Raw genomic sequence first — 15286 nt, 5'->3', positions numbered from 1 at the left:
GGGGGCAGTATGGACCGTTGAAATGGTTCCGTATGGAAATTGTTTCGGTGACTGTGGTGTTACGTGATCTGAGAGCGCATGAGGAACAATCTCTAAGAGGTACGAATTGAAATGAAAACAACTAACTCTAACAGACTGCCCACGAGTTTTAGGCATTTTTAACAGTAAAGTTTAATTTAAATTAATGAGGAACTTCACACCAAATTTGACGTGTATCTAAGTTTGACATTTCGATTTAACGGGCCCCGTGTTTGTAAGGTTGTCGGATATTTACCTCTGATGACTGACCTTAACCGATGCAGTACTCTTGGACCCAAAGTGGATCTGAATATCAAGTATGTTGTTCGTCCCAAAGGTTTGCTTTTGAAAAAATGTTTACAAAGTTTTCATATTTTCACCTCCGTTGACATTAACTAACCTTTGACCTCTACACGAAACAAAATGGTATGGTACGTGTTCATATTAGTTCATCAGTGCGTTGCTTTTGGAGCTATAATGTTTACAACCCTCAAGTCTTCTGTCAAACAAACACGCAAACGCATACACACGCACCCATGCACATACCCACACATACACACCCCATCACCAACCCCATAGATTCCATTTGGTTTAGGCAAGAAGTCAGCACAAAGACTTTGACACAATGATGTTACTCATCATGCATGTATATCAAGGGCGTAGGAACCGGGGGGCTGGGGGCGCCAGCTCACCCCAGTGAAAAATGTGGAGGGGCGGAAGTATCATTCCGCCCCCACCCCCCCCCCCCCGCTCCGCAAGTCAGAAAACCCCTTTTTCATTTCCAAATGAGAAAAAATCTCATTTGGAGCACCAAATTGCATTGGTGAAAATACAAAATTAAGTTTACAAAATGGAGTGGGTGTTGAAGTGTGCTATATTGCACCAAATTGCATCTGAGGCCACCTGGAAATGGCAAAAAATTCCAAAGGGGGTCACCCCCTCCCCTTAGACCCTTCCCCCAGGCCGGCCATCAGTCTTCAGCCCCCCCCCCCCCCACTCAAAAGTACCTTATACGCCACTGATGTATATCACAATTCACATACACTTTTACTCTTTTACCACCCGACCCACAACAAAACTTGACAAGAATCCGTATCTTTGCCAGTAAATAGATTATCAGGATCTGTTTCACACCGACCAGTGAAGACAATTTAACGCGTTTGTTTTGTAAACAAGAACTTTCTATGCTTTTACAAACAGAATTTTCCTTCAAGCGTCTTTACGACCCAAGTTTCTTAACAATTCAAGCCTGTTTTCGACATAATTTGTTACCCTTTAAAAGAATCGTGCCGAGAAGTACATTATCCTATGGACACGGTGTGTTAGAATCGGAAACCAGTTGTTTTAACCAAGGCGATTATTTATGACCGTTTGTCAGAGTTACGAGTTCGTAAACAGCAGTCGTAATCTCCTTATTGTTTTGTTTACGCTGTTTCAGTAACCTACTCAACACCTTTGGACGAAAAGACACACGGTCAAGGTTTATCCCATAAGGTAGTTCTCGTGTCCAAAAGGTCACGATTTTATGGGCATCTGTGTAAAAGGCGTTTGGCATAACACCGATTTAGATGGGAGGGGTGCGTTCAAGGAACATCGCATGACTGCGGCTAAATTATCATCGTCGTTTGATAGAATATTTAACACGTTGCGGATGTATATAGCCCTGTGTGCAATACGTGTGCTCTAACTTCCTTCATGTGCCCACCAACGTCCACCACTTTTTCGGTTATCTTTCGGTGTTTTCTCACGGGTGTTCCAGACCCCCCCACCTCCCCCAACCCCCGGCCGTCTCCATCCCATAGGCATTTCTGTTAAGACTCTTCATCGGGTCGCTATAGTGTTGGGCTGCTTAAGTCACGAGCCTTGTAAGTTCTGATACAATTTAGGTGTTTAATGTTGATATCGTATATGCAGGGGTTAGTTGTCTGACATATAGTACTTTACTATGTTGAACGTGTTGGATAACGAGCGCCCTGTACGCAGTCACGTGACACGATAACACAGATCTACTCTATTACAATATGTGACACATGGTAACATTCCTGTATTAAAAAACAACAACATCTAGTCCCTTTAGTCAAAGTTACTTTGTTCGTACAGGTTTACTATAGAGGAAAGTATTGCACTGGTTAAACGTACACTGCGTGGCTCTCCATTGTTAACACCTTCATCAAGGATCTGAGAGTATTAAATATGGAGGGAGGGGTGATTACCTAAAGAACAGCGGCATGCTCTCGGCCGAGAGACGACGACCGTGGTAACTAACAGGTTGTACAGATCCTATAGTTGAATGGTGCATCACGTCACAGTGTATTCACCCAAACTCACCCCTCACCCCCTCCGCACCTCCATCAAATAGCTAGAAATATCAACAGATTTCAGCGCGGTGCACAGTAACATGATTGTGGTCATAGTCCTCGGAGCTCTCTGATTTAATTATGGTAATGGACGGACGCTAATAAGTTTAATTCTCAATAACGGCCCAATTGGCGGCCATTGGGTGTGGGCGTCTGAAGATCGTAAAGATTGAAATGATAATTGACATTTGACCTCTAAAGCAAAGATTCTTTCAGCGTCTTTCTCTCGCGACAAGAGTGACCTTATCACTGATACCTTTTTAATGAAGAAACAAAACATGTATTTTTCTGCGGTTTGTTTATAATTAAACCAGAAACAGTTGCTTTCATTATTAATTCGTAAGACAGACTTGTTTCAGTCTGGAAACGAGTTTATCTGTAGCCTGGGGGGAAAGACTCATGCAGGGGCAATGTGTCCCAACGGACAACTCTGGCGCCACCGCGGTAGAGAAAAACAAAACGGTCCTTGCAAACAGGGTAAAATGCAACTCTGTTCCTTTAAATAGAAATACAACAAAACATAATAACAGCATAGGTCTCAATATTTGAGGCGACTGGGTGGCATGGGGAGGGGAGGGTGGACAGGGGTAGGGACGTAAAATAAGAAGCTACTGCCATATTTTGATACTGTTGCCTTCCGGTCTGATATATATATCCATATATATATATATATATATATATATATATATATATATATATATATATATATATATATATATATATATCCATATATATCCATATATATATCCATATATATATCCATATATATATCCATATATATCCATATATATCCATATATATATATATATATATATATATATATATATCCATGTATATATATATATATATATATATATATCCATACATATATATATATATATGTATGTATGGATATCCGTCTGTTTCTTGTGATTAACTTTATTTTGGTAATATGTTAACATTGTATGTCAGTCTTATTGATTGTCCATGTAACGTGTTATCACAACAAAAGTAACCTGGCCACAATTCGAAGAACATAATTATACGTTCCCGTGTAGCCTAGCCTTTGTTAAGGCGTATCGGCCAATCTGTCTTTGCTCAACGCTCTGGGTCGATCCTTATACTATTCATCTCGCTCTGAGCGATTCGTTCCTGTGATTGCTTCTGTGTGTGAATCTTTCCTCCTGTGATCGCGCCGGGTCTCTAAGCGTATATGTAGAAAGGGGAGGAAAATATAACAGCCGTAGCACAAGTTAAAGTTATTGTAGGGAGGCTCATTCCACGTTTAGCCCGGTTCTGTGCAACACTCTGAGCACCTAAACAAAGTGTTTTTTAGCCGAAGGAGGGGGGGGGGGGCAGCCTCGACTATACGGCAGGTAGAATTATGTCGAGCATTTTCCGGGAACCCTACTCTTGATCCATCGCTAAGAACTTATCGCTTAGAACACCTTTGAAAAGTTAGAAAACAACAACAACTCTTAAGTATTATTGATTCCTTATAAATACTAATTCGAATATAAATTCAAAATAAACGAAGCTATATTTAAATGTCACTGGCATTGCACCGCCCCCCCCATCTTCCCCACTCCCCCCAATTTGGGTAAAGATTGCTAGAAAGTGTCCCAAACTATTTCCAGCGAGCCTCTACTTCACCAAGTTTCTTCTCAGTTTATCAAGAGATGTTTTGAACAGCAGGTGTTCATTTTCTAATCACATTTGTCACTCGTAAAAATTGTATTTACAATTATTTTCTCAACTCCGGCCGATTATTTCAAAGTGTGATTCAACAAAAGCGTTTCCCACTTTATAGACGAAATTCCTGGTCCTTCTTTAAACAGTGGAATTATATGTCCCTTGCGGCGCCCCATGAAAGAACCACGTGGCGCGGTAAAGGCGTTTAAGGGACCAAGTATTTAAAATTCGGGAAAAGCTTGTCGATTGATAAAGAATAAACATAACGCGACATGTTGGATTAGTGCCAATGGCTATTTTCGAATTCGTTCTTCTTTGATGGGGCAGTTGAAAGGTTTTTCTAACAAGTCTTTCAAGAAAATGTAGACATAATTTAATGTTGTTGATTATTATTATCCGGAAACCGAAGCGGAAAGATCTGTCTGAAACATGTGGCCGAGTTTCCAAGTATTAAGGCTTTTACTGAAACTGAAAGTTTCGGCTAATCAGTTGATGACTTGGCTGTTGTGAATGTTATAGTAAGTAGGTCAACCCAGTTGGGAAGTAAATACTATATTATGATCCCATAATCCAATTTCGTTGAAACCAAAGAATGATTTTAGCAGATTCTACAAAAAATGGGAATCACTAAATACTCTATATTTGAAAAAACAAAGAGATTTCCTCTAGTTTGCAATTAACAATAAAATGTTTTTGAATTCTTGTTAAGTTGTTACTATATTTTTTGTATCTCTTGTTAATATTTTCAAGTATTTTCTACTATTATTTGTGAATTTTTGACATGTGTATACTTTTCTCCTCTCAGCAATGAACGATATCATTTAGAAGATTGAATATTGAATATATTAATTAGAAGTGATATTACCCTCTATAATTGTTAGGCAATTTGACAAAGTGGAGTAGGGTAATAATGAGTGTGGGGGGGGTAGGAAGGAATTGGAGTAGGGTGATAATGAGTGGGGGTATAGGAGTAGGGTGATAAGGAGTGTGTGGGGGGGGGGTAGGAAGGGAGGAAGGTAGGTAGGTATAGGTAATTTTTTATGAAACTTATTCCTATTAAAAAAAACTAGGTCGACCCTTGGCAAGTATATTGCAGTAATTTTCTACTTCAATTCAATCGAAACTTTCAAATTAATAGATTATAATTCACGTTTCCATGAAATGTTTTTTTTTTGGTAGTTTTCTGTCGAAATCGAGAGCTGGAAACAGATTTTAATTCCTAATAAAGTTTATGGAAAACATGTTGGCTGAAGAACCTGCTTCAGTTCTTTGTGTCCGTTCCTAGAATCCCTGAGGGAAGGCATACGGTTCCTGTTAAAATGATGAATCGGCTCTTTTGTGCAGGCATATTTTAATAATTAGTTTATAAATAGATTCAAAAAGCTAAAGATAAATAATCATATACATACATAAATAGTACCTATTTTTGAGCCTCCATTTTCCCATGTTGGCGATTTGTACTGCAATGTATAAGCAAGTGTGTAACATTTAAACACTCTTTAAAACATGCATTTAAGCACTCCTTAGACTGAGGTTTCACTCTTTCACCCCATTAGAGCTAAATTTGCTGCAATTCATTTTGTCAGAGGAGGCTGACATTACCTTCCCAAGAAAGAGTGATAATTGTGGAGAACGATTGTCCAAGAGTGATTTCTCTCTATCTCTCATTGGAATTACGTCTTTTGTACGTTATTTGTACGTTATATGATCTTACTGTTAAACTGTGATGATGTACTATCGTTTGGTACGTTTAGATAGCATCCACCACCTGTGTATCTCAAGCTGTGCAGTGTTTATATGTAATCAGCGTCTAACCCGTACTAAATATATACGTTATGACGTTTAACGTTGAGTTTGACAAATGTTTCTTTTCATTATGAGCATAGCCTAAATCTATTAATTATTTTAGTGAATATAATTTGAGTACTGCGGTGCAACCATGTGATAGGCTACATAACTTCATGTTGACTTGACTTTGATGTTATCACATTCCACCAACAAAATAATAAGTGTTATGAAATGAAAAGTGATAACATTAGACATATTTCAGCGGGCCGTTGTAAAATATGGTTTCACCAGAGCAGGGGGGTCACACAGCAATGACGAGTTACAAACCACAGTGTAACATGTACCCCACTTGACGTGTGGCTGGTCCAATGTGAGGTCGCTCTTACAAAACAAATATTGACGGAAACCATAACCACCACTGTTCTTGAAGGAGAATATTCCAATGCTCTTTTATAGGGGAAAAAGATGAAAGCATTACATATCACATGTGTTTCTTTGTCATAGAGTAATTTAAAAGTTCACTTGTTACTAAATGAAACCCAGCTTTTTGTTTCCGAGCTTTGAATGTTCGAAAACAATTTATTATCCACACCCCTCCCCCTCCACCCAAGTTTACCCTTAACCCCTCTGAATACCTGGAAGTATTGCCAGGTGAGAATTTTTAATATCAAACCAATATATTTATCTTTCCTCACTCCTTTCCCATCAATTTTGTAATCAATAAGTCTACGGTAAAAGTGGTCAGTTCGGTCATTCAGTTCTTAACTGTCCTCAACGTTCCTATTGCTTGTCACGTGCCCGTCATCTAGCTTTTATAAATTGCGTGATATACTTTATTTCCCCAACAGATCGAGAGTTTTTGTATAAATATTTCATATGAGTACACATTTATACAAGTAGAATTCTGTATGTAAATTGTCTAACGTTATCCTGTGGTAGTAATATGCGGCTCAAACTAACATACCGCCATAGCGCCCTCTATTTATGTCACTGCGTGCACTGTGTATGGATTCTCCCACATCCAAGGATGTTTACATTCTATAGCAGTTTGTGTAATGATGTAAGTTATGTATACACCGATTCAATGTTGATGCGGGAGACATGTGATCAAGTGATCTGGTTCCATTCATATCTTTTCTTTCTCCGGCACTCTTTAATTTGTCCACTTGAGACATATTGACCAACTTTATGCTCTGTACTTCATGTGATGCATTGCATGTCCCTTAACAAAGTTAACATCTGCCTGGTACCGCATAGCAACCTGCTACTATGCAAATAATACATATGTTAAAGTAAAGGCAAATCTTACATTACACAGAATTATGATGTATGGGGAGAGTGTACCGTCTAATGTCAAAATATGAAAAACATTATAACTGTAACCCATTCTATGTAATTAATCTCGGACACAAGGACATTGCTACGGCCCTTTGGCATTGACCTTTTGGTATTGACCTTTTAGCATTGGCTAACTGTCCCTTCAGACACAGTTTCCAACACTGTGCCGTCTCATGATATATACTAGTCTGTGATAGTCTGTGATAGTCTATCGTAACTCAATGCGTGAGAGCAAGACACGTCCACATGATTCTATGTTCAAGTTGCAGTCAAGAAAGTTGAAGGTTTTCCTTTGCATACCAGCGTCCTTTGGAACTCACTCGATAATATGACAAACAGCCCCTCCACAGCCCCAACCTCCCTCACTTCCCATCCAGCTTCTATCCAGCTGTCCTCAAGTCAGTTACGCGTGAACAGTGCGCGCGTGGTCCCATGGAGTTCTTGAGAATCGTGCTGATAATTCTAGAGGCGTTATAGCTTTAGGGGAGTTTGGTTTACACCTGTGCAACCCAAACAGCAGACTTATGATTCCGTGCACAACTCCTCGTTTGGTTGTTGCCTTTCCTCTGTTGAAGTGGGCCGTTACAGAGGGAGTAAGCAATACCCCAAAGAACAGCAGCAGTATAACTTACCGTACACAGAAAAAAAAAGCCGTGGAAGAGTCGTAGTTAACACAACAAACTTTACAATGTCTAGAATCGCTAAAGGATTTCTGTACATGACAGGATAACCATAAAACTATCACAGATGGCCTTTCATTATAAAGTCAGTTAACCGTCCGTGGTTTCCATGGCGACCTCACAACAAAATACTGCAAAGTTCATCTAAGATTAAAGCAAAAGTACAGGAGGCCCTTCTGCTTCCGTAGTGAATACAAGAACGTAAAATAATTCAAAGAGGAAGCGCCTTACATTGTCAGTTTGGGTACGCTTCCCTCGAACTTGTCGTTAATTTCCGCCTTGGTTTCCCATTGACCTACAGTTACTGTTGTCTCCCTAAAGTCAACGAGTCTAAAGTATATATACGTACACAGTATAGGCCTGTTACCGGTAACTTGCGAAAAAAAGGTCATTACCCATTTCCCCCCTTCATTTCTAGCGAGAAGTAAGAACGCTTTGAGCCGCGGATAGCAGGTTTTCAAAAAAGTTGACGAGTTGTATTATATAAATACGGTACCATATAATATGGTTTCAGGGGTGTGTATCCCCATGTTAACATATGCGTCCATCTATCCAGCAGAACAGATATACACACCGTTACGTCTCAACCAATACATGTTACACTGAACAGAGAGGACAAGAAGATACCCAAAATGTTCCGGTTTGGTGAGCCTATTAGTTAATTGCATGGCGTATAAAATTAAAATTATAAACCTGCATTACGGAAAATTTAAAATACCTCATGATAACAAATTTTCTGCTTATTTTGAGGATCAATTTGACATCTGTCTATCATCTTTGAGCTATTTTGATAACTTTCGTATGCCCTTTACGTATATTAGTTTACATAATCTCCCCTTATTGCCTATAAGGTGTGAAAAAGCGACGGAATTATTGGTTAACGAGGGTCTGTACCACGAATCGCAAACTATGTGCTGTACCGACCCCTATATACCTTGGTGGCAACACCATACATTTTAGTATGTGAAACCCGGCTGGTCTGTGTCCCATTGGTTCATTCAAGTTTCATAACTTGATAACACATACACACGCACACACACGAACAGACATTTACAATTCACGCGCACTTACTTACATGAGGGAAAGGTATTATTAAACGATGTACCCATAAAACCATTGAATGAAAAAGACAGAAAGGATTAGCTTAGGCATCATTATCAATGATTAGCTGAGGAAACATTTTCTTTTTGTAGATATATTTTATTTGTAATATTTCTATATTCCAGTTAACCTTTAAACTTAGTCGTCCAGCCACTTTCAGTGACGAGCTAGTAAGGTTTAAAGGGGGAGTTTTTTTAAAATAGGAACATAAATATATTTGTAAATGTGATACCGAAATAAAACCCGGAAAGCTGGTATAGCGATGGTTCGTCTGTTTTGTTACGGGTCTACAACATATCACATATCCACAGCCGCCAATTATAAACTCCAAATATTCGTCTATTATTACTAGAATTTTTTTAATTTTCCAGAGGTGGATTTTATTACTTCAATGCATTAACGAGGGGTTGGGGTGGTGTCGATTGGATAAACTGCGTTGGGAGTGCACCAGTAGATGTTCTGTAAATGTTCTGTAAATGTTCTGTTGAAATGACCATTATTTGAGTTCCTATAGCATATTTGAGCAGTACGTACTGGTGATGTCGACTATAATGTATAATCAGTCTTACACGGGTTTATTTACACACAAGTGAGTCAGCCTCTGGTTATAACCATGAAGGTTAACAAATATAACAAGAATATCAATAAAACGCACTTAACAGGAAGAATTACAGACTTACTGGTACTACATGTATACATAGGCTTTGTTGTACTATATGTATACATAGGCTCGGTGGTACCATATGTATACATAGACTTGGTGGTACTATGCTTTATGGTACTATATGTATACAAAGGCTTTTACAGTATTATATGTATACATAGGCTTTATGGTACTATATGTATACATATGCTGTATGGTACTATATGTATACATATGCTGTATGGTACTATATGTATACATTTGCTGTATGGTACTATTTGTATACATATGCTTTATGGTACTATATGTATACATATGCTTAATGGTACTATTTGTATACATATGCTTTATGGTACTATATGTATACATATGCTTAATGGTACTATATGTATACACTTTACGGTAATATATGTATACATAGGCTTTTATGGTACTATATGTATACGCTTTATGGTAATATATGTATACATATGCTTTGTGGTACTATATGTATACATATGCTTATGGTACTATATGTATACATATGCTGTATGGTACTATATGTATACATATGCTGTATGGTACTATATGTATACATTTGCTGTATGGTACTATTTGTATACATATGCTTTATGGTACTATATGTATACATATGCTTAATGGTACTATATGTATACACTTTACGGTAATATATGTATACATAGGCTTTTATGGTACTATATGTATACGCTTTATGGTAATATATGTATACATATGCTTTGTGGTACTATATGTATACATATGCTTATGGTACTATATGTATACATATGCTGTATGGTACTATATGTATACATATGCTGTATGGTACTATATGTATACATTTGCTGTATGGTACTATTTGTATACATATGCTTTATGGTACTATATGTATACATATGCTTAATGGTACTATATGTATACACTTTACGGTAATATATGTATACATAGGCTTTTATGGTACTATATGTATACGCTTTATGGTAATATATGTATACATATGCTTTGTGGTACTATATGTATACATATGCTTATGGTACTATATGTATACATATGCTGTATGGTACTATATGTATACATTTGCTGTATGGTACTATTTGTATACGTAGGCTTTATGGTACTATATGTATACATAGGCTTTATGGTACTATATGTAGGCATATATATAGGCTTTATGGTACTATATGTATACGCTTTATGGTAATATATGCATACATAGGCTTTTATGGTACTATATGTATACATATGCTTTATGATACGATATATACATAGGCTTTATGGTACTATATGTATACGCTTTATGGTAATATATGTATACATATGCTTTGTGGTACTATATGTATACATATGCTTATGGTACTATATGTATACATATGCTGTATGGTACTATATGTATACATATGCTGTATGGTACTATATGTATACATTTGCTGTATGGTACTATTTGTATACGTAGGCTTTATGGTACTATATGTATACATAGGCTTTATGGTACTATATGTAGGCATATATATAGGCTTTATGGTACTATATGTATACGCTTTATGGTAATATATGCATACATAGGCTTTTATGGTACTATATGTATACATATGCTTTATGATACGATATATACATAGGCTTTATGGTACTATATGTATACATAGGCTTTATGACACTATGTATACGCTTTATGGTAATATATGTAAACATTTACTTTGTGGTACTATATGTATACATATGCTTATGGTACTATATGTATACATATGCTTATGGTACTATATGTATACATATGCTTATGGTACTATATGTATACATATGCTGTATGGTACTATATATATACACAGGTTTTGTGGTACTATATGTATACATAGGCTTTATGGTACTATATGTGGGCCCATACATATGTTTTTTGGTACTATATGAATATATTCATACAAGTAAATAATTTGTATGCATGTGGTAATCAAATAGGTAAATGAATCAGCATTCTAGTTTGGGCCTCTCTTAATTGCATGCAGATTGGGAAGTTATTAATTTCTACATACGCTCACCTTCAATGACTGCTTGTGTTACCGATACACGTGTTCCATCTCCTGTAACAGATTCAATTAAAAATTCTTCCGGCTTATGAGTTTTTCTTCGGCATACAACAAATGTTCTGATAGTATTTGATAATGACTTCAACTGATGATATGATCAGCTTCAGCCCACATTCTTATATGCAAAGTAGGTTAACATCGGTACATGTTTAATGTATATCCATCTATTGCATATTCATAAACAAAGCAGCTGTATACTATCTGTTCAGTATCTGTGCATGTAATGACGTCATCAGCTGCTTGGAATATCGATCAAGTTCATTGGTGTAAAGAATATCATCAATAATGTTCAAACTCATTTCTCTGTCTGGAAATGAATAGATCGTCAGTATACCTGCAGGAAGCATATCATGACGTCATGAGGATTAAGCCAGTGAGACATAAACTGTGTCGGTTATGTTCTGCGCAGTCGTTCTCTTCCACTGCATTGATTCGTTGATGACATTCCACTCATCCGAGTGAATACTGCCACTTACCGTAATCGTTACGGCATTGCTACATCTAGCCAATTTTACGCACAATCTACACATGCAGCATCTCCTCGTTGAGTACGTTGTGCAGTCACAAACAAACTTAGAAAGTTGCTTTCTGTTGCTTTGAAGAGTTCATAGAGGATCCCCTTAACCTTGAGGTCCCTCGACATTGGGGTCACTTGACCTTGTTGTGCCTGACCTTGGGGTCCCCAGGTAATCGCATCATTTGGATAATTCAGAACTGCTTGTCGCCCTGCGTTAGTTTATCGATTCCTTACTCTCTGAATGCTAGCACCAGACTGCATTAGCGCCTTGAGAGTTATTGAGGATGTATACGTGTGCTAAAGATACACTCTATCAAGCCTGCGTTTCGAGTTCCTATACTATCCTATCCTATTCTATCTTATCCTATCCTATCCTATCCTACCCTATGGAAAGCCGCTTTACGATTTAATCCCGAATTGCAAATAACTTGAATTAATTTCGGATATATCTCACCCGCACTGTCATCATATCAAGAATAACGTAAGAGTAATGCTTCATAATTCAATGCAAAAATGTAAAATGAAACAAAATGCAATGTAGCCTATATTGAGTGTAGGTAGGCTATACTCATCATTTTCATTCAGATTTTTAAGAAGTTCACCCCGAAAATTGGGCTAAATGTATCGAATGTTCCTTACAAGGACATTATGCCCAACGTTATGACGTTATCATGTCATATAGTACAACCACAGAAGTAGAAGAGAAATGACGTCACACGAGTTGTACTGACGTAAGTACTCGTACAACTGCTGACCATTTAACGATTGAGAAATATCTGTGTGTAATGCACACACCACCAGTGGGTCGATTCATGAAATTTCCGTAAATCGCCCTCAAATGGTTACATCGTCACGCACAGCTTTTTGGCTACGGTAAAAGATCGCCAGAAGTGTTTGCGGCTTTATCTGTAATTTTTTGAAAGAATGATATTAGTAGCTATAATTGCCAATCCAATCAAACATATGTCTCAAGGAGTTAATGGTATTAGTGTCGTCTGCTGCTAACAGCCTATATGGCTAGCCCTATATATAGCTGCTGTTTTGAAGGCGATCACGTGACATAGCTCTATCTTTGATTAGTATAGAAAAAAACACGGAATTGTTGTTTATTGTTTCTAGTTTTTATGATTGTTGCACTTACACGAAAAGCCAGTATTGAACAACTTTATTGGAATTTAAACGGTCTTTTTCTAACAATGCATTATGTAATACTTGAGTGGAAGACCCAGGTGAACACACTGTAGTGTACATATCCTAAGGTGTGACGAACATATCATTACCAGTCTGTTTGTCGTATAACCAAACAATGTGATTTCATTGTCCATTTGCTCCAGTGAAGCTTCAGAAAGCTGGAAGAATGGAACCCTTAAATGAAATTTTGACTTCTACTGACTGTTATTTCGTCTATATCTTCCGAAATTCTGCTCATTTGAAGTTGATATCAGTGAGGGAATCACGAAACAGCGAACCATCAGGGGATTCGTCCACTTTGTACTTGTCTTTTAAAACTACTCAAGTTGTTTGCATTTATTACTACATTTAGTATAGTGCATTCCATTGTTTCGCTGCAATGTAGGAAACTGTTCAGTTTTTCCACCAATCAGAAAGAATTAATCGTAATCCATGGATAAATATGTAGGCCCTGTATCATGTAACCGTAATCCATGGATATATATGCAGGCCCTATATCATGCAACCATAATCCATGGATATATGTGTAGGCCCTATATCATGTAACCGTAATCCATGGATATATATGCAGGCCCTATATCATGTAACCGTAATCCACGGATATAAATGCAGGCCCTATATCATGTAACCATAATCCATGGATATAGCCTATATGCAGGCCCTATATCACGTAACCGTAATCCATTGATATATACGTAGGCCCTATATCATGTAAGCGTAATCCATGGATATATATGCAGGCCCTATATCACGTAACCGTAATCCATGGATATATATGCAGGCCCATGTGATCGTAATCCATGGATATATATCTAGACCCTATATCATGTAACCGTAATCCATGGATATATATATATATGTAGGCCCTATATCATGTAAGCGTAATCCATGGATATATATATATGCAGGCCCTATATCATGTAACCGTAATCCATGTATATATATGCAGGCCCATGTAACCGTAATCCATGGATATATATGCAGGCCCTATATCAGTCATGTAATGGTTATCTATGGATATATATGTATAACATGTAACCATTATCCATGGATATATATATAGGCCCTATATCATGTAACCGCAATCCATGGATATATATATGTTTAACATGGCTATATGTAGGGCCTATATCATGTAACAGTAATCAGTGGTTATGTATCTCATGCGTTTAATGAAACTTTTCTTTCATGTAAGGTGGGGGAAGTCCGCGTGGAGGGATGTATACACTAAAACAAGTATTTTCATATTATAAAGACGTTACCTTAAAATATGCCATCAAATGAGTCGTTCAAAGAGGTCACTTGACCTAAGTGGTCAGAGCAACACATTTTTGGAGCTTATCAATTAATGCATCGGTCAGTGTTCCCCGTGTCCCTGGTTGCATGCGTAGCATGGCAGCATCCAAGTCAAGTTTGCATTAATTCTCACACATATAAGCTTTTCTGACAGCATTTCCTTCAGCACCTCGTTATTTATCGCTTCATATGTAGATTACTGCGATATAGGGTAGTTTATCTTTGTCTGGAACCTGGGGGTGGGAAGCTTCCAAAAAGTGGGCGGGGGGGGGGGACAACACCAGAGGGGCCCACCACTCGTTATGCTATACACACCGGCCATATCACTCAAATGTATATGTGTTCGTATGCTATCAATACTATTGATTGAGATTGTTAATTGTTAACCGTGCTACAAAAGATATGGGATGCCATTTTAAAAATTGCATGTACAGACTAAAAATAAATAATTAAAATTAAATATTAAAATTAACAAAGGCTTAAGATATCCAAAGGACAGTTCTTCATCAAAGGGGTACATTTTATTTGCCAGTAGGGCACATTTGCTATTTTGGAAAAAAAGTGGGTAGGGCACGTGCCCCCCGGATCCTACCCACTGTCAGGAGCATATT

The 15286-nt window shown here is 37.6% G+C and overlaps 1 protein-coding gene across 4 annotated transcripts in view; it reads left to right on the top strand.

The window, feature by feature from the left end:
- LOC139963700 (retinoic acid receptor RXR-alpha-B-like) overlaps positions 1-15286 on the top strand; it is a 104708-nt gene that overhangs the window by 42137 nt on the left and 47285 nt on the right. Inside the window, exon 1 of one of the 4 annotated variants that reach the window (XM_071964772.1) lies at positions 8351-8497. The exons of 2 other annotated variants lie outside the window; for them this stretch is intronic. In XM_071964772.1, coding sequence (XP_071820873.1) covers positions 8485-8497 — 13 coding nt within the window. In that variant the 5' untranslated portion in view covers positions 8351-8484. Of the gene's footprint in view, positions 1-8350; positions 8498-15286 lie in introns of those variants that run through there. One more of the 4 variants, XM_071964766.1, reaches the window with a different exon arrangement.

Source organism: Apostichopus japonicus, chromosome 22 (assembly GCF_037975245.1).
Source record: "Apostichopus japonicus isolate 1M-3 chromosome 22, ASM3797524v1, whole genome shotgun sequence".
Classification (NCBI taxonomy): Eukaryota; Metazoa; Echinodermata; class Holothuroidea; order Aspidochirotida; family Stichopodidae; genus Apostichopus; species Apostichopus japonicus.
This window is presented reverse-complemented; position numbering and strand designations above follow the sequence as displayed.